At 33.4% G+C, this 23,744-nt stretch overlaps 4 protein-coding genes across 5 annotated transcripts; 3 read left to right on the forward strand and 1 right to left on the reverse strand.

Moving 5' to 3' along the window:
* The first annotated feature begins 2,454 nt into the window (after positions 1-2,454).
* On the forward strand, positions 2,455-7,269 carry LOC101218666 (beta-1,3-galactosyltransferase GALT1). Of its 2 annotated transcripts, none has more exons than XM_004135126.3 (8): positions 2,455-2,642; positions 3,179-4,051; positions 4,822-5,048; positions 5,135-5,416; positions 5,795-5,923; positions 5,997-6,176; positions 6,539-6,646; positions 6,732-7,269. In XM_004135126.3, exons 2-8 carry the CDS (start codon positions 3,301-3,303, stop codon positions 6,945-6,947), a joined length of 1,893 nt encoding a protein of 630 aa, XP_004135174.1. In that variant the 5' UTR covers positions 2,455-2,642; positions 3,179-3,300; the 3' UTR covers positions 6,948-7,269. The 2 variants fall into 2 exon arrangements, with proteins under 2 accessions (XP_004135174.1, XP_031741938.1); XM_031886078.1 differs by lacking the exon at positions 2,455-2,642 and adding an exon at positions 2,670-2,806.
* On the reverse strand, positions 7,261-9,120 carry LOC101218434 (50S ribosomal protein L18). Its single transcript, XM_004135125.3, has 5 exons — positions 8,899-9,120; positions 8,488-8,716; positions 8,263-8,351; positions 7,642-7,794; positions 7,261-7,557 (listed from the first exon to the last, which is right to left on the reverse strand). The coding sequence occupies exons 2-5, from the start codon at positions 8,633-8,635 to the stop codon at positions 7,405-7,407; spliced, it is 543 nt and encodes a 180-aa protein (XP_004135173.1). The 5' UTR covers positions 8,636-8,716; positions 8,899-9,120; the 3' UTR covers positions 7,261-7,404.
* A 2,444-nt stretch (positions 9,121-11,564) lies between these two features.
* LOC101204105 (E3 ubiquitin-protein ligase MPSR1) lies at positions 11,565-12,155 on the forward strand. Its single transcript, XM_011657382.2, has one exon. The coding sequence runs from the start codon at positions 11,565-11,567 to the stop codon at positions 12,153-12,155; it is 591 nt and encodes a 196-aa protein (XP_011655684.1).
* A 7,123-nt stretch (positions 12,156-19,278) lies between these two features.
* Positions 19,279-21,279, forward strand: LOC105435572 (cyclic dof factor 1). Its single transcript, XM_011657383.2, has 2 exons — positions 19,279-19,608; positions 19,737-21,279. Exons 1-2 carry the CDS (start codon positions 19,486-19,488, stop codon positions 20,910-20,912), a joined length of 1,299 nt encoding a protein of 432 aa, XP_011655685.1. The 5' UTR covers positions 19,279-19,485; the 3' UTR covers positions 20,913-21,279.
* Positions 21,280-23,744: the final 2,465 nt, after the last annotated feature.

Consider the following 23,744-nt stretch of genomic DNA (forward strand, 5'->3'; position numbering starts at 1 on the left):
TTGAACCATTTTCGCCTATCCATCCAAGTGAGCATTACTCACACATTTTTTCTTGTTGATTAAAGGTATTTGGTTTCAATTTCTTCACATCCATTGTATTGAAAAAAGTGGTCTTACACTTCAACCCCAAATACCATATTTGGTCTCTCAACAATTTAGCCTCTAAACTTTGAATTGTAACGATTTAGTTCATGTGTTTTTAGTTTCATAACCATTTAGCCCACTAAGTTTGTGGCAATTTAGTCTTTAACGTAAACAAATTCATTCAACTTAGATGTTAATTTTTATTACTTTATGTAGACTTTGTATTTTATAAAGATAATGAAACTCTAATTAGTTTGTCATTTTATATATACAAAAAAAAATCTCATTAAATCTTAACTCTAATTATTTATATGTTAGAGACTAAATCGTTATAAAGTTTAGGACGAAAGTGATTTCTAACATTATTATTTTCAATTGTTTTATGGTGATGGTCTACCTTGCTTCCATATTTGAAGAAGTGTTATCTCAAGCAACCATACCAAAAAAGTGAATCCATCCAACTCATTTACCAAAACTTTACTACCTTATACACCAAATATTAAAAATTTTCGTTTTTCTCAAACAACATGCCTAATTATCATTTATAAATCACAGTAATGTCTTCATTAATTACACAATTATTTTTTTCTTAAAAAAGGATTGATGACACTAACTTTGTGTCTTATTGGACTTCATACTAAGAAGTCATTTATTGCTTATTTCCCCAGTTTGGTTTCTACAACTTGTACTGTTGGTGTGTCATAACACAGCTGGGGATCTTGAATGAAAAGTAAACCCAAAGATTTGTCCAACCCACCAACAAATTCTTATTCAATTATGGTCTATTTCCATGTTTTAGAAAGTATTTTATTCCTGGTAAGTCATCAATTAGACAGAATATTATTGTTCTTTTTTAAAAAAAAATTCAACTACTCTATACTTGAAAAGGATTAAACTTAACCATTGTGCTTTGTCATCTGAATATTAATATTCATTGTCTTTTTTTTGTTTTTAGACAATGGTATGGTTATTTTAGATATAGGTATGATATGAATTGAATTTCTCTCCTGACAACTCCACAATTATTCAACCCAACTCACATACCCCACACCTTTTATAGAAGTTTGAAAAAAAAAATGAAAAATTACCATTTGTTTTAAATCCTCTCTTGAAGTTACAATATTCTCTTTGATATTATCAAAGTGTTAGATGATAATTAAGATTTTGAAATAGTTGTTTGGAAATTTCGAAATGAAATTTGGAATCAATCTGCCACACACACACACACACTATTCTCTGTTATTAACGTTGGGAAGAAAGACAAATTCACTCACTTCTACCATAGGAATACACAATAATAATAATTGAAAAGCTAAAAGAAAACAACGAAACTAAGGAAATACCAAAATTTATTAGGGCAAAACTACAATCCACTAAAAAGAAATTATTCACTAGGAAAAATTCTGCTAAAATCACACAAAATTCCCTCATGAATACGAAGTCACGAGTGTATTCTCTTTCCATCCTGCTTTCTTTAAAAGGTAAGTAAAAAGAATTTAACGCTAATTAGTACATTTAAGGGTTATTTGGGACGATGAGTAAAGCGGTGGAATCTAAAAAGTTATGAACTCATGTAGCCAATAACTTATGGTGAGTTCATAGAACATAAAATTGATATCTTTTAATTAGTTGTGATCTACACACTCCTTGTCCAAATAAGTCGCGGAATTTACAACCTTACTTCCCTCCGCTCCAACTAAAACGACTTAAAACCAAAATCATAAGCATCAGTCAACAAAACTAATCTAAATCTTATAGTATTTTGTCAAAAACCCAACTATTACACCACTATTCTAAATTCTAATAGATTTGTAGTTAAATATTTATGAAACGTGATGGATATTTATATATATATATATATTGTAATTTTAAGAGAAAACGTAAGTATTTTATTTTTGTTTTAAGAAAAGTAAAAATGTAAAAGAATTTCTTGTAATTAAAGGAAAAGAAACAAAAAGGACGTAGTGTTTGGGTTGATGTGGATATTTAAGGTGAAGTTATTGGAAAATTGAACTGCCGTCTAAGGTCAGGTGTAATACAAAATGTAAATTAAAATAGAAGGCTTGAAGATAAGACTCTTTGGTAAAGAGAAAGAGAGAAGACAAACGACTCTTGCTTCCAGAAAGTATCCAACTAGAACGCGCCACGTGAAACGGTAATTAAACTTCTTTTATAAAAGATGGCTTTACGCTATTGGAGTGTCGCGGACAGATAAACGACCGCTTCCCCGGTTCCCCCCTTTCTTTAACTTTTATTTTTTAAAAAAAGATTTATCAATTACGCCAAACGGCATCGTACCGTATCATACTAACATTAACGACAACTATTCTAAGAATTAAAAGAATAATTAACTTGTGAATATTTGAAGGCTTTGGTGAAGATCTGGGACTTGTTCAATATTGTTTATTTTTTCTATGCTTTGACGTCGACTCCAAGCTTGAAACCACAGCGATCTATTACTCACACCAACTTCCCCTTTCTTCTTCCTCCATCCTCTTTCCTTTCATTTCTCTCTGCATTTCACTCCGCCTGGACTTCCTCCTCTTCACATTCTCAAGGTTAATTTCCCTCTCTCTTTCTCTACTTTTCCTCTTCACCTTCTTCTCCGATTCACTCTTCACCTTTCCACTGCTGCACAATGTCTTTGGATCTTGAAATCATTTTCTACTTCAACAACTCCGTGTTTTGCTTTTTTTGTTTTTCTACTTGTTTCTAGTTCGAGGTAATTGTATCTACTGAACTGCGGATGAATTCTTCTTCGTTGTTGTTGTTATTGTTTCTTTTTACTTCATTTCATTTCTTTTACTTGTTTGTTTTTCTTTCTTTCTGATACTGTTACTGATTTTGTTTCGAGTTTTAGTGATTTTGTTTTTGAGGAAAATATTTTATTGCGATTTACGCGGGATGTACGTTTTGGATTATTTATGTTTGTATTAATTGTTGAAACTACTTGCCTTACTCTATGATACATTATCTAGCTTACTATCGATTTTATATTCTGCAATTAGTGCATGTCGAGAAGTCTGATTTAGTTTATGTTTGTTTTGAGAGATATCTGTTTTTTGTTATCGGTTTTTTTTCCCATGTTTTTCAGAATTAGTGTTGAGGAATAAGGTTCCAGCCAGCTGTTGGCATTTTATTTTCGTGATGCTTAATGATGGAGGAGTTTGGGATTGTTAGAGTTGTTGCCTATTTGTGAAGTGTTTGGTCGTCAGAATGAAGAAAAGTTATGGACGGGTTTTGGTTGCATCTTTGTCTATGTTGCTGTTGATGATTTATGTTATTTCGAGAAGTTCAACTCGGGAGAATTATTATGCGGCTCCTTTTTACAATTCCGTTGATCCTCTTCAGTGGCTCAATCCTGCAGTTCCACCTTCAGTTCTGAATCCTGAAAATGCGTATCAAGTTATTTCTGCGGACTCTATAATATCCACTCTCTTTACTCGGGGGAATTTTACTGATGGAGAGAATCGAGCTCTTCAGACTTGGAATCATTTAAGAAGCATAATTAATTATACTAGAGGGTTGCCTAATTCAGTAGAAGCCATTAAGGAAGCACGAGGTGTATGGAATGTTCTCAAGACTTCGATTGAAAACGAAAGGCTTGGTTCTACTAATGAAACTGGTCGTGCGAAAGAGAAGCAATGCCCTCATTTTCTAACCAAAATGAATGCAACAAAGCTTGACAACAATGGCCATAAGCTAAGAATGCCTTGTGGCCTTACTCAGGGTTCTTCCATTACCGTTATTGGAATTCCTGATGGTCTTCTTGGTAACTTTCGAATTGACTTAACAGGGGAACCACTGCCTGGGGAGCCGGATCCACCCATCATTTTGCATTATAATGTTAGGCTTTTGGGAGATAAGTTAACTGAGGATCCTGTAATTGTTCAGAACACCTGGACAGTTTCCCGTGATTGGGGAGATGAGGAGCGATGTCCATCCGGTTCTGACGAGAATGGAAAAGGTATGGAAGTCTATCATGTTTCCTTTGAATAATGCTATGCATAGTCCTTGTCAATTTTCGGTATTTAAAATAGGGAGTATCGATTGAAATGTGTTGTCATTCATAAACAACTCAAGTTTGCTTACGAGTGAACTTACTTTGAAACTTTGTTTCAAAGCGTGCAACATTATAGTATGGCTTGTTGATGGGAGAATTAGTTATGAAAATGCTTGCATGCTTAGCAACAACGTTGACTCAAGCCACATAGTTTGTCACATATTTTGTTTATCAACGGCCTCGGAAAGTGGAAACACAGCGTCCATTAACTCCATAACATTTAACTGAACACATATATCACTCTCTCGTCTAATCGAGCATTATTTCCACTCACTTTGAAATTAATGTTGTTGAACTGATAGAACCCGACTTCTCAGTTGGCAATGGAAAAGGATACAATATAGGAAATACTGTGGCTAATGAAAAATACAGAAGAAAAATAAAAGCTCCCTGTCGAAGACTCCCTCTCTCCCTCGGCTGCCTTCCTATCTCTCAAGGAATAACAGTAGGATTCTTATCACCAAAATTCTCTGCCCTCTCCCTTCCTTCTCGTCTCTATTTATATTTGCTCCCTCACTCCCCTGCCATGGTGATCGTGCGTCGGCACTCCATTTCCTTGTGGTCCCCACTTGCAGTTGGTTACATAACCAACTCCTCGTCCTTTTTCTCTTTCCTGTTTTTTCTCCTACTATACTGGCGTATGATGGGTGGTCTAACATGAACTTATACACCAGTGGATGAATTGGAAAAATGCAACAAGATAGTGGGCAATATCGAAACTCGGCTTTCTGAGTTGAAAAAAAATTTCAACAAATCAAAATCTATGGTGCAAGGAGCTAAAACAAGAGCGTACTTCCCCTTCAAACTCGGGCATCCATTTGCTGCTACACTTAGAGTGGGAGTAGATGGGATCCAGATGACGGTTGATGGAAAGCATGTTACTTCTTTTGCTTACCGTGAAGTAATCTCACCATTCTTGTATTAATAGTCTTTACATTGATCTCTGAATGCTCAATCTTATGCTGTTTTGGCTTGCTTCTTACCCAGACTTTGGAGCCATGGCTAGTCAGTGAAGTAAAGATTTCTGGAGACTTGAAACTAATTTCTGTCCTGGCAAGTGGTTTGCCCACATCTGAGGATTCAGATCATATTGTTAATATTGAAGCATTGAAGTCAACTCCCCTCTCTCCGGATAGACCATTAGAACTTTTCATTGGTGTTTTTTCCACAGCGAACAATTTTAAATATCGGATGGCTGTTCGAAGAACATGGATGCAGTATCCTGAAGTACAGGCAGGGTCTGTTGCAGTTCGCTTTTTTGTTGGGTTGGTGAGCTTCACATCTGCTCTTCTTTGATTGAAAAGAAACTTCATATAGTTAGGCTACCTATTCATATTGAACCTGGAGTAGTTAAGCTATTTGTTGCATGAACCATATAGTTTACTTCCAAAATTTATCTGAGTCTCGAGGCCACTTCTCAGTCTGCTTACAATTACAAGTGAAAGAGAGTGAGATGTTTCATAAGTTCTGGTACATAATTTAAAAAATGAATTATCTGGATGCTTGAAACGGAATGATTCATCAGTTCATATAATACGTGTACTTTAACGCATTTGTTTCTTTCATGATCTAGGTCTCCTAAATTCCCTATATTGTGGATACATTTATCAGTGGTTTACAATCAGTTTGCATGTTCTCCTTTTGCAGCATAAGAACCAAATTGTCAATGAGGAACTGTGGGATGAGGCCCGAACATATGGCGACATACAGATGATGCCTTTTGTCGACTACTACAGCCTTATTACTTGGAAAACGTTGGGTATCTGCATCTTTGGGGTAAAAATTCGCTCTTTCACTGAATGATGTCAATTTAGCATTATGATTTAGTCTCACCTCACCACTTCGTCAGGCGGAGATTGCTTCAGCAAAGTATATCATGAAGACAGATGATGATGCCTTTGTTCGAGTGGATGAAGTTTTAGCTTCTTTAAAAAGGATCAATGCACAAAGTGGATTGCTTTATGGACTCATCAACTCAGATTCTCAACCTCACAGAGACCCTGAGAGCAAGTGGTACATTAGTATGGAGGTAATTCTCCTCATTGGTTTTTACTTATACGGGCAAAGGATCTAACATTGGGTGGATAATCTAAGGCTAAATATTCACTTTGCTTTACTGAAATCTCTCATTTACAATAACAAAAGAAACAACCCTGTAAGATACACCAACACTCAAAACGTTTGTTCCCCCATGTTTGAGCTTGTCTATTTTATTGAATTTGACGGATACTTCTGTTGGAAAGGAGTACGTCAATGTCAAATATTGTTCACATTTTTTAACAAGCTTCCCCAGAATTTGGTTCCGTTGACCCATGTAGCGCATACTTGATTAATTTAATAAAATGTCAGTTCTTTTCTACCATCTTACCTTCATTGATTGCTCCAATGCAGGAATGGCCCGAAGATAATTATCCAACATGGGCACATGGTCCTGGTTATGTAGTGTCTAGTGACATAGCAAAAACAATATCCAAAAAATACAAAGAAGGCAGCTTAAAGGTATCCGTTATTTATTTCCTTACTTAAAAAAAGTACTATTCCATAAACAACATGCTAAAATCAGAATCTTATATTCTATCCTCAGATGTTTAAATTAGAAGATGTAGCCATGGGAATCTGGATAGAAAACATAAAGAGAGAGGGCCTTGAAATTCGGTACGAGAAGGATGAGAGAATTCATATTGAAGGTTGTAAGGATGATTATGTAGTTGCTCACTACCAGGGGCCTCGGGAGATGCTCTGTTTATGGCAGAAACTTCAAGAAGGAAATGGTGTTAGGTGCTGTGGTTCCGATGTCTAAGAGGACTTGTATTCTAAGCAGCCCGAAAATAGAGTAGCCGTTGTGATAATCGCGAACAGATATAGACTAAACAACCACCCAGGGTTAACCCCCTAAAAGAGGTAACATGAGAAATCTTACACCCTTTTAACAAATTGCTATGTAATTAGGTGTTGTTACCGTAGAGATGTATATGAATTACAGAGTTGCTTGAAATTTTGTATATTTCAAAGCGACAGAGAGAGAGTTGTAGTTTGTACAGTGAGTACATAGTAATGGTAGGTAATCGATTGAATTTTACCAAATATCATACTTAATCACAACTCATTTTTTGTGCTCAAAATGATTTGTGTTAAATTAAGTTTGATTGATGATACATTTCTAGTGATTATCTCGGATTTCTATTGCCCTAACCAACCTATTCTCCACATTTACATTTACAACTTGACTATTCTTTTTTTTTTTTTTGGTATATCTACTATTGTAAGAACCCGTAGCGCGAAATTGCAATTTCGAAGGCTTGCATCTTCTCTCCGCAAGCAAACCCATTTCGATCGTACAATGATATTTCGTGTATATTCAAATCCATGCATACTTTGACAAGTTCTTCACCAACATGTTGAGCAGCTTCCTGTAATCACCAACAAAGAAAAGAAAAGGAAGCTTAGATTTTGTGGTCTTAATTTCAAGTCAGATTTCAAGAATAAAAACTTACGATGGTGGTGCATGAGGGAGTTGGACGCATGGATTTTTGTAAGGTGCTTCCATAAAACAAACACTTCTTATTCTGATCGTCAACCAACATTGCATACAACTGTTTATCGGAACAAAACACTGAAAGCCTTGGTCTTGTAGGAGTGCCATTATACTGCTTCCCGTTGAAAACCATCAAATGTAATGAGAAATTGGTTATAACTATGAGCAACAAGTGTTAAATTTGGATCCCTCAACTTATAATAGTTGTAGAAATTGGAATTCCTAACAATAAAATTTAAACTTTCGAACTTATACAATTAAATTATTTGACACAAATTTGGAAGTTATGAGACTGAACTGCTAATTTCTTTTAGGCAACTTCTACCTATGTAAGACATTTTATTGTGTATTAAGCAACTGTCATAAGCCAACGGAAGCCCATCCCAACTTGTACTTAAAAAAACAAACATCGTACTGTGCATTCATTGCAATTGAAGCAATAGGATTTTTTGGTTCTTGGTCTCTACATACCCTGCGCTGCCCCGTTATCAAATTCCTAACCTTCCTCAATCTCCTCCCTCGACAAAAACCATCCCCTTCAAGAGAATAAACTGAGGAGAAGTGAAGGATGATTACGCACCTTTTTCTGCATCCTCCTATTTCTAACTTTTGCACTTTCTGTTTTAGAGTTTCCTCTTGCTTGGATCGTCAACGGCTTCACATCGCAATCTACACAGAATGTATAACTCATTATAAGGCAAAAGCAACTGCTTGACGTATTTGGTACTTATTCCATCCAAGAAATGATTTATTGATTATCAATACCATACAGATTGTGAGCTAATGCATGTACTGCTTCACTTACGTTTAGTTTTCAAGCTGCGAAAGTCAAATGGTTTTGACTGCAACCCGAATGGCATAGAAGTCTTCAGTAGCAAACCAGAAACATTTTGAAAAGCCATTCCACCATGAACTTTTTTTAAATTTGAAGTATTTAGAAGTAGAGAGGACATTATCGAAATGATTTCTACGCCCGATACACGTTACACGACGAGGTTTTCCTCATTCAGGACTTTCGTCGAGCACCTTGCACGCTAATTCCAACACACAAAGTCAATCGAAACCCAATAAGCATAGTGAAAAAAAAGATCATAAATAGAGAAACCCAATGGAAGTATGGACGAAAAAACCCCGTAAGATTTGAACCTAGAAGTTTTTACTACATGGGAGATACGATAATAGCAAAGAGAGATGAAAAGGCATCAGCAAGCGGTACCAAGCTATTGGCCTAGCCAATTTTCTGCCGGAATGAATGTGGTTTGGTTGTGTTGAGGCTATTTGATTCCGTACTTTAAAATCCCGATCAAGCGGTGGCGTTGAAAGTCTCCCGGCCGGCGACTTAGCCTCCTTGTGATAGCAGGAGAAAAGACGTTTCCTCCTCCACGTTCGTGTGCGGACGTAATTGCGATTTTGCTCCAACTTCTTCCTTCTCCATAAATTCATTTAATTTATACTTTTCCTTTAAATAATTAATTATATTTTTCTTTAAAAACTATTATAAACCTCAAAATGAATCAAATTTTATATTTGTTTGAAGTTTCAAATTTTGATATATTTTTAAATATATTTTAGTTTATTTTTCTATATTTTAATATAAAGTATAGATTAATTTGTACCAGTTAAATATTTAAATTTGTAAAAGAAAGTTGATCTTACCATTTAACCGTTTAGTTCATATATATGTTTAATGTGTGATCGGTCTCGCATCAACTTATTCTCTCAACTCATAGCGATCTTCGTTTTCATCTGCTCAGTCATCTTGTTGAGTTGGTTGAGTTCGAAAAAAAACTCTATAAACTCAGATGGGGATGGATTAACCCATGGAGCGATTGTTACATTATTAACTAGTAGTCTAATTAATTTTTAGAGGTATAAATATGAGATCAAGAGTTAGAAGGATGCAAAGCAATGAAACTGAGTTCTGGAAGTTGAGATTAGAAGCTCGATCATAAGACAAAGAAGAGAGACACGAACAAAAGAATGTGAGACTTTGTTATATTTATAAATACTAGATAACTAAAAAACGTGTGTTGCACTTTAGAGCCTTATTAAATATAATAAAACTTAAACGAGAGAAGAACTTACTAGTGGTTCAAAATTGCTCTCGTTCTATTTGTGAATGCAGCTTCAATCTTATCATGAACATGTAAATTGTACGATTCACATTTCACAGTAATAATTTTTCCAAAAAACAATTTTTATACTAGGTAAATGATGGTATAAATATAGTTGTAAGTAATAAATGTGAGTAGCTAAAAAATAAACTATATTTAAATTTCAGTAAATAATAGTATTAAAAATTAGATTATAATTAAGAAAGAAGTGATAAACAAATATATGTATGATTATCATAATCTATGACAATAAGTATCAATACCTCTAACACTTCTTCTTTTTTTAGTTTTATATTTTTCAACGGTGCTTTTACAAATAACACTCTTAAATCAAACCTCTTGTTAGCATATGCTCTGTGAGACCCGTTTTTAATTTTAGTATAATAAGTAAAATTTAGACTAAAACTACTCTAGAAATTGGCCTTTGAATATATGCACGAAAATGATTAAGCTATAAAATCTTTTAGAATAAGTTTTGCTATAAAGAAGTTAATTCGTGAGGTAGTTTTGAGAAAAAAAAAGGTTTGCAGTATAATCTATAAGTCTGAACACTCTCAAAAGAAAGTCCATAAGTTTTAAAATGACTAGGGGTTTGGGTAGTCTTTGCGATAAGAATCAAGAGTTTCGCGATGAAGAAGTCTGCGAGGAAGCCTTAAAGTTTAAATTTGCAATGTGTTATAAGCGAGTCAAAATTGGTTAGTTCGCGAGGAAGGTTTCTTGTAAACATATATAACTACGCGATAAGGTTATTCGCGAAAATTGTTGTGGTTAAAGTTATTTGCATTATGAGGTTAGGCGAGAAGTAAGGTTTGACTAAGAAAATGTCAAATTGAATCCGACAGAGGTTAACATGTTAGATTAAGAAAATGTATCTTCTCTCTCCACGAGTACAGAAGGAAGAGGAGAATTTTTGTTGAAGTGTGGTGAGTGGTTTTTTTTAAGTGTTTTGTGGTTCCGCTTTACTATACTTGATTTGATGATTCCTTGAGATGATGCTAGCTTTTATGTGCACATAAAGAGTAAAAAACGCCATGGAGTTTACAGATCACATGGTGAAAAGAAGCTGACTTATGCGTTGAAAGGAGCGTATAAAGTTTAGTGGCCTAAGCAACAAGGAGGAATTTGTATGTTTTCAGATGTTGTTGATACAGTAGTCAAAAGTGAGATAATGAGACCAAGCGTAATTCAGGATTGTTGGTGAAAGAAATGAATGTTAACTAACGTGTGTTTATGTGAAATTGTTATGTTATGAATATGTTTCACATAAAAAAAAGGTTTATGCGAGATTAAATTATTTGACGTTATTTATTTGAAATGATGTTTACGAAAAGGTTGAAACGCAAGGTAAGGAGACCAAAATTTTATGAAATGGTTTTATGATAGTAGGGTTTGGGGTGTGACATGCTCGATTGAGTCTACAAACTTTGGAATAAAAACAAAATATAATGTATAATATAATATAATAGATTGTAAGGATTAGGATTAGAAATAAAATGTATTTGATTTTATTAAGTTTAAAACGTAAATATCTTCTTGGTGATGTGTTGTACTGAAAAGGCGAACTGTCCAATTTCTTATCAAATTTTGATCCCTTCAACCATTGGTTCTTCAAAACTTCCAGATTCTTCTCCAATGTTCTTCTTCCTTCTTCAACCTCCCCTCTTAAACCCCTCTCCCAATTCCCTTTTCACCTCATTCACTGTCTTCTTCTTCTTCTTCTTCTTCTTCAGTTTCCCCCCACTCTCTAGTTCCTTCACTCTTCTCATCAATGGCTTCCCCACCAGACCCTTCTGATCTTGCTTCTGCCCTCGAAAGGCTTCTTCTCAACAGAGATGTCTCTCTCATCGCACCCCTTTTCTTAGGTTTCGCCTCTATGGTCCGTTCATCTCAAAATCAAGAAAGTGATCCTACACCCACTACTTTGCCTGATCGATTCATCTTCTTCAACCCCTTTTCCCATCAATTAATGGTGGTTCAAGCCACTCCCAAGCACGGCCAACCCCCGGCCTCTAAAGCTTCCATTAAAGCTATGCCGTCTCTCCCTGTTTCTGAAGTTACTGAATGTGTGATTTGTTTGGACGAGATTGAAGTCGGTCGTCTCGCTAAACAAATGCCTTGTAACCATAAATTTCACGGTGACTGTATTCAGAAATGGTTGGAGTTACATGGGTCTTGCCCTGTTTGTAGATATCAGATGCCAATTGATGGTGATGATGAAGGGAAGAAGGTTGGTGATGAAGGGGCAGAGAGTAGGGGAGAAACAGAGATTTGGGTTAGTTTTTCTTTTGATCATAGCATTGGAAATGGGGAATCCGTTCAAACCCCTTCTACTGAATCTGATCATTCTTATGTACAGTGAAATGTCGTACAATTTTTTTCCTCTTAATTTCTCGTTGCTCCTGTCTTTTCTGATTGTGTATAGTCACACCACTTTTCAAATAATTCACGAAGGTCCTTAATACTAACTCATGTATACTTTGAACAATTCTGGAATGAAGTTCTGAGTCAATTTAAGTAAAAACAATGCTCGAAAACAGTATAGATTTGTGATTCTTTTGGGGGTTTCAACAAAATTTCAGTCGGATCATCCAACTTTCTCTTCTTTAAGCCATAAGAACAATTCAGGTCTCCAATATCTATACTTAGAACTGCCCAATTGGACATTTCTGCGATTAAGTTAAAGAGTTCACATTGATAAGCCATTTTGATGAACATTTATTCTATCAGACTTTCCCGGTTGGCTTTGGAGTATGTCGAGGATTAGCTCCAAATATTTGATAGTCATTGAACTGCAAATCCATTCTGCCATTCCACAAATTCTCCAGTGGCTGATTCTTCTGCCATTGAAGAAATCGATCAGGCCTAAATCATTTCTATAAATTGAGTGTACATATATATTTATATATACCTGGTTTGTAGCTTGGGAAGCTGGAAAGTCTTGACCAAGATGGATCATGACTGTTGCCCCTGTGGATAAGGAATAGGGAGACTTATTAAGATGAGGTAAGAATTTTAAAGGAAGTAATTTCACTAAACAAAGTTTGAGGATTGTATACTTGATGCAGAGACAGTATTGAAGAAGATGATCAGTAAAGAGACAAGGAAAAAACTCATAACCAAGTGTTGGGTTTGGTCTGCCATTTTCATTACACAGTTTTGATCTTCATCCACTTATAACTCTCATATATATACTGGTAAACGGGTTTGTGAATTGAAGCACATAGAAATGTTTCTGGAAGATTACCCAACTTTTAAACTTTTTTTTCTTTAGATTTCAAAGTCACAACGTGAGTGGGGATTACAGAAAGTGATAAAATAATGAGTAGACTTTTAACAAAAGGGGAAAAAACTAACCTTACCCACTTCTTAGAACGCAGTTATAATATCAGAAATGATGAGCAAATTGTCTTGTTTCATGACTTTTTTAAAGGCCAGTTTCTAAAGGATTGAAGACTGAAAAGGAATACGGGAAGAGAAGTGAATCAAGAAAAGTAATGGAGTTTGATCCACCATGGAAGCTAATTAGTGGAGAATGAGAAAGAAGTCAATTCTACTGACAAATTTTAAGAATGAAGAGAAAGAGACGATAGAAAACAAAACAAGAAATGGGTGAGAAATTCTGAGTGGGAAGAAGAAGGAAAATCTGAAAAATGATGATGAACAAATTTGAAAAACCATTTTGGTCAACCTTGTAATGGATTGTGAACGAGAATTTTACAGTCGAATATAAGCACTGACTACAATTTGTCATCCCATCTTGTCGGCCAAAACAAACTCATAAACTCTTCTTAAACTTTGGACGCTTATATGAAATATTATTCTTGTTTCACTTCTATTATCAAATATTTGCATATGGGGGAGACTTCCTTCTATTTGAAATAATAGTTTACTCTATCTGTCTATATTCATATTTGAATGCTTCCTTGTTATTTATTTACATAATTCTATACCATCACCAATCACCATCCCCCTTTTTTGGTAATGTTGAAAAAAAATATCCAAATGCTTCTGTAATACAAAAGTCAGTTGGACATAACCTTCATGATCTGAACTCTCGATTAAGGTGACCACTTTATAGTATCAGATGATATAGAGAGTTAGTCTAAACATTCAAAAAAGAAGAAGAAAAGTCTGCTCACATTAAAATTTTAACATAAAATGCTGTTTGAACATTTTTCTTTTTAAATTTTCAATTAATTTCTTAGTTAAATATTACATATCTTAATTATTAAGTTGAGTGGTGACGTTTAAAAGTTGCATAAAGTTAGAAACTCCTATTTATACATTAACAAAACCCCATATCATTTTTAATAATAATGTCTCCAAATGAATAATTAAGTTTTTTTCTTTTTTTTTTTTAAATATTATTTATCAAATTCTAACATTATTTTTCTTATTTTCAAACTCATAAATCATTTTCCTTAAAAAAGAAGAAGAAGAAGCTTCGAGCCTATTATGAGACTGGCTATACAAAAGAATGTCGAGTCATTATTGGTTATAAAGTTTTAAAATAGAGTAAAATATATTTATATATTTGTAAATATTTAGAGAAAATAAATTTCTTATAATATTATTTAATTTATGAAAGGAAGACAATTAATTAATTAGTTATTGTGCCAAAAAATCAACTGATCTAGAAGTCTCGATGGATGCCTAATCCAAGTTGTGTAGTGCTAAAGTTTTATTTCATAAGTCAAACTTTTACATTAATTAATTATGTTATCAAAACTTTATTCAAAGCCCCAATGATGATCAATTTATTTCCACACGCTTTCATCCTTCTAATTCTCACACACACACACATATATTTCTGTAGGGTTCGATTTTCCATTTCAATATCTTCTCGTCATCATCATTTTTATCATATATATGTGAAAATATTGTTATATACTATGAAACAAATACATTCTAAATTATAAGTTCTATGCTATATTTAATTTTTTTTTCTTTTTGTTTATTAGGCTTCTCAATTTTATTTATTTATCTGTTTTTATAAAAATCATATCTTCATAATAGAAATAAATTTAAATTAAATGACTGTCCATTTGTTGTGTATTATTATCGATTGTGTGAAAATTGATTTTATACATATTTAAACATCTAGTTAGTAAGTATTAAACTTGATAGTAAAGATTTATTTGATACAAAAATGGAAAATGTTAAGGTTCAAATTATAAATCTTAATAAAGTAAAGAAATTAAATGGATGTGATCTTGACTAATCCAACAACATGACCAATTATTGATTCCCTTTGAAAGTTAACCTATTAAAAATTTTATATAACGTTAAATAGACAAAATCTTAAACTTTCTTGAATCCAATTTATACTTTAATTAGCATTACAAAATATATACTGATTTTAGTTATTCAAGTTAATACAACACTAGTAATAACCAAAACATTGTCAATATTTGGAAACTCACACACAAGTGTCTTTAATACCACTTTAAGTTGCTTCTCTGAACTCGAGTACATTTTAATGCCTAACTTGTAAGAAGCACTTTGCTCAGCTAAGCACGAAAGAGATTAAAGTTATCTATTTTCCATTGAGTTATCGATATAAGGTTGCCTAGCAGACCCTACCTTCGTTCAAAGTTACATGTAATGGCAACAATAATTAGAATTAGGGAGAGTTTGCAAAAGTAGAAAAAAAGTTACAATAATTAGAATTAGGGAGAGTTTGCAAAAGTAGAAAAAAAGTTACGTTAATAGAGTCAATGTCATTTACATTTTCATTTATAAAAAATAGCAAATGTAAAAACAAATTAATGTTAGATTATTGTCTGATTATCGTCATATTTTGCAATATGAAAAACGAAGGTGTTATGAATTGTTTTTTTTTAAAAAAAAAATTGTCATCTAATGCAATTTCCCTAGAATTAGTATGGTCTTCAAGGTAGCATTATGTCAACTCGATTATTTTCTCTAGTTTAACCTAACAGTTTTACTTTTTTTTTATCGTGGGAACTATAGACCTTGTAGGTTACCTCCAAGTTGCTACTCTTTTGGTAGATTTCGAGCGTTTGTTCGAGATAACCATTAACCAACATAGTTCATCATTGTACTGTAATTTAGCTCGCCTAGCCCATTTTGAGCTCCAAACAATAGTAAGTAGTATATACATAGTTTTGGTTGAGAAATGATGAGGGAGTAATTGTGTAAAAACAAAACTTTTGGGGGGGGGGGGGGGGGGGGGGGGGTGCATTATGTGCTAAAATATTGAAAAGGAAGGGCTGCTCCCTAAAAGAAAAACCCCACGGGCCACGGAAGCAAAGGGAAAGTCAGTTTGAAAGGAAGAAATTAAAGATTATTTATAAAAAAGAAATGAATGGAAAAAATGGAGATGATTGGATGTCCTGACTTGTTTAAACTGGACACGTGTCCATCACCAAAGAAAAATAAAAAAAAATATTATATATATCTCGTAATTGGACGGGAAGGACAGCCACTAGAACAAGATATTTGTATACATCAACTTACACTCCTTCTGCTACCGACACCTGTCCCATTTACCTTTTTGTAGTGTATATGGACGGCTCGGATGTGTTTAGATCAGCCCTGGTGGGTTCTTGGTTGGAGACGGTGCTGATGTGGACGGAGACAGTTATTAATGAGTGGGCACGCTGGTGGACCTTTCGCCACGTGTTTAATTTTGCCAGTGGGGAGCTCCTACAGCTAAGCTATCCCACACACACACACCCGACTCCTCCCCCCAAAAACTCCACCTCCAACTGCTCCAAACTTATTCCTTTGTTCTCTTCTCTATGCAAACTAACACTCCCATCCCATCTTTTTTTCCTTTTTCTTTTTCTCCCATCAAATTTCATTTTCATTCTAACCTTTTAAGTTTATTTACGTTTGCTATATTATTTCTTTCAATAACAAGTTTTTTTCCTTCCCGACTTATGACCAAACCTCTCTCTACATGTCCAAAACCCTAACACTTTAACTCGAGTTTAAAAGGGACTAGCTACTCATATTTGCATTATTTTAAATTTTAAATATACATTATATAAATAACTTAAAATTGAAAGATTTGAAGTAGAATAGTTGAACTAATTAACACAAATACAATTAATTAAAATGAAAGCATGTTATTATATTATAGTCTTATTAAAAACTATTTGAATGAAAATAAAAGTCAATATGTCACTTAATATCACATTTCACAAACAAAGTGCACTCTAGTTAATTGACTTTTTATTTTCAAAATCATGGAGTGCCTTTCGAATTTAAATCCTTTCAAACATAAATTCCTCCATTTTAGTTTATTTATTCATTATATTTGTCTAATAAATATTTGTTTTTCTATTTTGAAAATAATGTTTTTTTAGAATAAATCTTCACAAGCATGGTAAGAAAATATTAGTCTCTTTCTTTAATTTAATATAACATTTGAAGATGGTGAGGAAATTTTTCTATCTACTAAATTTAAATTTACTATTACTGTAAGAGATAGTTTTCTTATTTTTAGATAATAAAAACTTTTGACTCTACGTTAAGGAAAAAAAAAATCACCACTAGATATTTGAGATGCATATAGTTTTAACAAATATAACTTCTTTTTGCCACAAACTCTTAACTCAATTATGGTTTTTTGTTATTTTATCATTGTCATTCTTTAAGATATTATGTTGGAAACACTGTTAATTGTCAAGAAACATCTCTTGAAATGAAGAACAAATATGTTCATCATAACTTAACATTTAATATTTCTGTTTGTACTATTCATACTCTCAACTTTTTTTTTCATTAACATGGAAAGCTTATGTTGATCCTCATATATTATATTAGTTAAATCATTAATGATTAACTTAGTAAGATTGAAATATGAACTAAAATTAGAGAAACATCTGGAAAAGTGAGCGTCAACCCCTATGTTCTATACGAAGGGGTTGTTGTATTAACTTTGATTTTTGTGTGTATATATAAATTAAATAATTATGCATGGGCATAAAATTTTTATTTATTTTTTAATTACGAGGGAAAAAAATCTCATGTCAAAATCTAGCAAAAGATTTTTAGATTGTTTTCACATCCTCATGAAAATGATATACCAATTATGCATTGAGATATTTTCTTTTTAATTTCATTCATGAGGTATTTTTCTAAATAGAAAAAAATCTTTCAAAATTAAGAAATTAAAGGAAAAAAAAAAAAGAGGCAAGCACCGTCGCATCTTGAGGCGACACGTGGATGATAAATTATTTGAAAATAAACACAATTGTTTCTTTCTTTAACATATTGAGTAAGTTTAGAAGAAAAGATGTATAGTACAATGCTTTGTCCAAATGCACATTGAAAAGCATTAAAACCCCACAAAACTTAATGGCTTTTCATCAAAAAGCAACCATTTCAAATCACCCAACTGTGCTTATCTCTCTCTTTTTCACTTCTCCCTCTGCCTTTCCATTTTCTTTTCCCGTTCCTTTTTAGTTAAAGTTAAAAAGCTAAACCAATGCTTGATTGATTAGAATTATAACGTACGATTGAGCATGAGTTGGCTAAGTAATAACTCTCTCTACTGAAGTGAAATATTATGCTATAGAGATTGTCAAACTTTTGGATAGGGAAGACTTTTCTTTCCCTAAGATTCGAGTCCTCATTGATAATATTTTTTTTCTTGAAAACATTGTTAATTTTGTTTGTATTGATAACAAAATTGCCTCATGACTTTGTAACTTTTGTCTCTTCTCAAGGTTGCTCTTTGATCGATATTTTTCGAGATATGACTATTCCTCCTTTAATAATGTATTTTAGGTATAGAAGGGTGTGGTAGTTGTGTTGTTTGTTTGGTTTGCCAAAATATATATTATTTCTTTTATAACTTTTGAAAATGGAAAAGTATTGTATTATTCCTTAAAGATTGTGGTTTTCAAATACAATATATAAAAATGAAGAGTTGATTGTCACAATTTTATGATTGGGACTTTGATTCTAATAATTTTATTAATACTTGAGGCTATCTAAAATAATATGAAAAAACTATCCATTCTAGTTTGGATCATATTTCTTCTTCTTCAATTATTAAATTTATTAAAACTATAACTATAATGGTAATAGAGATAAGTGATATTAAGTACATCAAAATAACATTTTACATTCTAAAAAGGACAAAAGCAAAGGAAGTGATATATCCATCACAAATTAAAACAAAAAGAAATAATTAATACAACTTTTCATATCAACCACTGATTAAGAAGAAATGTTAAGGAATGGCAAAAAAGAATTTAATAACAAAAGAAAAGGGATAATTAGGGAGGAAGAAAGTAAACGAGGAAGGCGAGGAATTGACCGAAGAGGAGAGAGTTAGAAAAAAATGACGAGTAATTGAGAAGAGTGAGAAACGTGGCGATGCTGACATGGAATATAGAAAAGGAAAAAAACAGCATAACACTATCTTTTTAACCAATGTGGGGAATCTAACAACATAATAAAGATCTGTATGGCCACATGATAAATTGTGGTTCACAAAATTTCTTCCCCTCCATTGCTGACGTGGAGTCTCCCACCTTGTCATCTTAAACTCAGAACTTAAAACCCTTCCCTTCGCCATTTTCACACTTTAACTTCTCTGTTTGGTTCAACAAAACCCAATAAAATAAAACTCTTGGATTCAACGTTTAAACAGAGATTTCAATTCGAGGATTGATTCTCGGGTTTTTTCTTTTCAAAATCCGAGAAGAAAAATGGCTGAAGTTGATATTAGAGATCCAATCATAAAGTTGTTTGGGAAAACCATTTCTTTGCCATTGAACCATCTTGATTTGCCTTCGGATTCCAAGTTTCCTTCTTCAGAAACTACTGAAAAGGTAGATCTTTTTTGTCAGAATTGGATATGTGTTTCTTTCTTTTTTAAATATGTGTTTTGAATTTTGGTTTAGTTTGTGTTTGATCCTTTGTTCTTAAAGATTTTGAATTTGTCAACTTTCTTCCACAGGAAACTTCATGTGAAGAATTGGGATTAGAGAAACGGGGGAATAGCAGTGGAAACCAAATCACAGATCAAACAACATCAGGAGTAAGTGAGAATCCATTAGAAGAAAGAGAAATCTCATCGCCAAAAGCTTCCAAAAATGAAGAACAAAGTGAAACAAGTAATTCCCCTGACAACAAAACCTCAAAAAAGCCAGACAAAATCCTTCCTTGCCCTCGATGTAACAGCATGGACACCAAATTCTGTTACTTCAACAATTACAATGTCAATCAACCTCGTCACTTTTGCAAGAATTGCCAAAGATATTGGACAGCCGGTGGGACCATGAGAAACGTTCCGGTTGGTGCCGGCCGACGAAAGAACAAAAACTCCTCATCTTCACATTTCCGTCAGTTAATAATTCCCGACGGCGGAAATCACCGCCATCAATTTCTAGATAATAACGGAACCTTTCTCACTTTTGCCTCAGATTCTTCAATTTCCAACTCACAGAGCTGTAATCCAAATGGGTTTCTCGTTAATACAGAAAACGGAGATGATCATTCAAGTAAATCTTCAATTACAGCTTCGAATTCATCAGAGAAAGGAGCTAAAATGGCTTCACAACAATCAATAGCGAAAAACGTTTTCCCTTTTCTGCCTCAATTACAGTCATTTACAGGGCTTTCATTGCCTTATTCTTCAATTCCTCCACCATCGGCGCCGTTCTACCCGCCGGGGATTCCGGTGTCGTATTACCCTTCACAGCCGTACTGGGGCTACCTAGCGCCGCCGTCTTTGACACTAATTAATCCCAACGGTCAAAATTCTTCTACGAATTCCTGTGTGTTGGGGAAACGTTTAAGAGATGGGAAATTGGTTAAGAGTCCATCAAATACAGAATCTGAGATTGGTAAACAGAGGAATTATGAAGAACTCTGTTTGGGGATACCAAGGACAATGAAAGTGGATGATCCAAATGAAGCAGCAAAGAGTTGTATATGGTCAACACTAGGAATTAAGAATGATAAAAAAGCTGGTGGTGGAAGTACAAGTACAACCATCAATGGCGGTAGTCTTTTTGTCTCTTTACAACAATCTACAAAGGGAAAAGAAGAAACCCAGATTGAAAGTTGGTCGCTTTTACAGGCAAATCCAGCAGCCTTTTCTCGGGCTTTGAAATTCCGAGAGATCGTTTAGTTTTTAGAGTGAAAACGATGGCACTGTTGTGTTGTTGTTGTTGTTTAAATGAAATTTAACCTTTGAGTTTGCAAATCATAATCCAACTGCTAAAAAAAGAGATAGGAGTGGAAATCATTGTTATTTTTGGAGTAGAAGCAGTTAGTTTTAATGAAGACAAAACTGGACCAGACATCCAACATAAGGACTCCACTTTTGTGGAAAACCCCATGTTTGCAGGCTGGGGCATTTGTTTTTGTCGAGCTTTCTTGTACATTATTATTACAAGTTAGATATATATATACTTCTTCTGCCTTAAAGGATGCTACATTCTTCCATATATTATATTTCATTTTGATATTAATTCAACAAACAAAAGTTGCAGATATTTGGATATGGATGCAACCAATTCCCTTGGATCAGTTTCTCTTGTTTTTGGCCACCACAACCCACCATCACCTCTCTTATCTTCTCACAATCTTTCTTTTTCCCACTCTTAAGAAATCAACCATCAAAGATAAATAAAAAAATTTAAACAAAAAAGAGCATTGACGTAAAGATTTATGTTAACTACTTTTAGTTGAATTTAGGGAGTGAATGATCATTTTATTTGATATTTGGTTATGTTGGTATTGGCAATTACAGACCACATCTTCTTCTACGCTAAGATTGATTGCCATTGAGGAAGGGACCCAAATCCATGTGATACCATAAAACTTTCATTATCATTGTTCCCATCTTCTTTCTCCTTTGCTCTTTCTTTTGGTTCTTTTTTATATCCATTTTTATTTTCATGTACACTATTACAAGATTTACATCATTAGCTTTACTTGATATGTCAATTTCTTTTGCTAAAAATTGTTGTTGTTTGATAATAATAATTCAGCTTTTATGTTTCTAAAAGATAAGAGCTTGTCTCTATAAATTGCTTTCAAATTTAGCTTTAAACAAAAATAAAGTGAGAATGGAGATGAGATCAAAATCATGGTAGGAATTGGTTGTCAAACCTAAAACCCAATCATATGTTGTAGAATTGGAAATATGAGTCAAGATAATATAATAGTAAAAAAAAAGGTTATAGTGTGTGTATACATATACATATATGTATATATATATATATTAAAGAGAAGGTTTAATGTGTTTAAGGAGTGCTTGGTTGGATTATATTTTAATGTTGAGAAAACGAGGAAATGCCAACAAAAAAAAAAGAAAAACATATATAAAAGAAAGTATTAATAATAATGTAATGCATGGTTTTTGTTTGGAGAAAGTGTGTTGGAAGCAAAGTTTAGAAAAGTGAAAGCAACTTTAGATTCCACCCAAAAAGGCAGATTGGAAAAAGATGGAACAACTTGTGATTTTGATGTGTCCCCCTCTAGTGGACCTCTCCAAAAACTCACCACTTTGGAGTTTCTATTTTTAATTTAATCATATCTATGTGATATACATTATCAAATTTAATATGCACATTTATGTATGTTCTTCATTAAATGTAGACAGATTGGGCTCAACCCAAAACCATTGCGTTTCTTGGGCCAATTTCCAAAGATGGCTTCATCCCAATAAAACTTATATTTAAAAATGTAAAAACCTTGTTATTTATTTAAGAAATGTATTAACATTTATAAAAAAAATGCACAAATTAAATAGAAATTCTATAATTTTGAAAACGAGTATGACGAAGAAGAAGGGTGAAGAAGCCCTGAAAACCACCCTTCCCTTTTGAATCTTGGCCCACGAGGCCCAACAAAAAAACACACGAACCAAAATTAAAATAATCCAATTTCTCTCTCCAATTTTCTTCTTCACTCTCCATGCACGGTGGTGGTACAATCTCCAAACCCTAAATTTATCCACAACTTATCTTACTACCTCCTCCTCCTTTTTGGATGCAGACCTTCCTTCTCTTATCTTTCATGCCTCATACTTTTTAGAGTTCTTCTCCCTTCATCTCCCCCGTGAAGGGTTATGCGGTTGAGGATCTTGAAGCACTCACTTGAGAGTACTTCTTCGTCTCCCCCACAAAACCTTTGGCCAATGATCTTCACCAAATTGGTTTTAAAGCTATTTGGATGCTTGATCCTAGAATCAAACATGAAAAAAGATGTATGGGTTGATGGACAAACCTTAGGTAGGTTTGTATCTTATTATTAGCACTAACGTGTCACCTTTTAGTGGTATACTAAACACTTGATCTTAAATGTTTTAGTGAGGTCTAGCTTGAGCCTTGTGTATTTCGTGAATTTACACACAAGTTCGATCTTGGGAAAATTTAGTTAAGGATTTTGTTTGTGTATATGAAATGACAACGAACGACTATTTTTAAGGTAATTATTCCCGTGAAGTCTTTTAGTGAAAAAAGTGAAATAAAAATTAATAGTTAAATGATGTACATACTTAAAATAACTTTGTCAAGAGCCTTTTCCACAACACCCTAAATCATAAAGCAACAAGTACTCACCAAATGGTTTTAGTCATTCAAAGAATATCTAATACAACTTCACAACTCATTGTATTTGACGTTCTTGGCCTTGCATGGATACCTCCCTAACAAATAAAATGATGTTTCAAACTTTCAACTATTGTTTGATGTACAATTCATTAAACGATCTACCTTAGTTCCACAATACCAAGCAAAGTTCCTATTTTCATAACTAACGAACTACAACTTAAAAACTAACTAAAAAAGAATATTATTATACAACCTAAACTCCATAAATATAAACCTAAGACCTTTAAATGGTGGTTAATATCTTTAATATAAAATTAAACGCTTTGCATATGAAATTCTTAATAATTAAAATGAAATAGACATATTTATTACATTACCCAATCTTTAGTTCTATAAAAACA

Source organism: Cucumis sativus, chromosome 5 (assembly GCF_000004075.3).
Source record: "Cucumis sativus cultivar 9930 chromosome 5, Cucumber_9930_V3, whole genome shotgun sequence".
Taxonomy (NCBI): Eukaryota; Viridiplantae; Streptophyta; class Magnoliopsida; order Cucurbitales; family Cucurbitaceae; genus Cucumis; species Cucumis sativus.

What these genes read in the sequence shown, in the direction of transcription:
- LOC101218666 (XM_004135126.3), top strand. Translation starts at nt 3,301, where the DNA reads ATGAAGAAAAGTTATGGACGGGTTTTGGTTGCATCTTTGTCTATGTTG. An exon ending in TTCTGACGAGAATGGAAAAG is followed by an intron (nt 4,052 to 4,821) that starts GTATGGAAGTCT and finishes CTTATACACCAG; the next exon opens with TGGATGAATTGGAAAAATGC. An exon ending in ACAAAGAAGGCAGCTTAAAG is followed by an intron (nt 6,647 to 6,731) that starts GTATCCGTTATT and finishes TTCTATCCTCAG; the next exon opens with ATGTTTAAATTAGAAGATGT.
- LOC101218434 (XM_004135125.3), bottom strand. Translation starts at nt 8,635, where the DNA reads ATGTCCTCTCTACTTCTAAATACTTCAAATTTAAAAAAAGTTCATGGT. An exon ending in ATAGGAGGATGCAGAAAAAG is followed by an intron (nt 7,795 to 8,262) that starts GTGCGTAATCAT and finishes AACGGGAAGCAG; the next exon opens with TATAATGGCACTCCTACAAG. An exon ending in CTCCCTCATGCACCACCATC is followed by an intron (nt 7,558 to 7,641) that starts GTAAGTTTTTAT and finishes TGGTGATTACAG; the next exon opens with GAAGCTGCTCAACATGTTGG.
- LOC101204105 (XM_011657382.2), top strand. Translation starts at nt 11,565, where the DNA reads ATGGCTTCCCCACCAGACCCTTCTGATCTTGCTTCTGCCCTCGAAAGG.
- LOC105435572 (XM_011657383.2), top strand. Translation starts at nt 19,486, where the DNA reads ATGGCTGAAGTTGATATTAGAGATCCAATCATAAAGTTGTTTGGGAAA. An exon ending in CTTCAGAAACTACTGAAAAG is followed by an intron (nt 19,609 to 19,736) that starts GTAGATCTTTTT and finishes TTTCTTCCACAG; the next exon opens with GAAACTTCATGTGAAGAATT.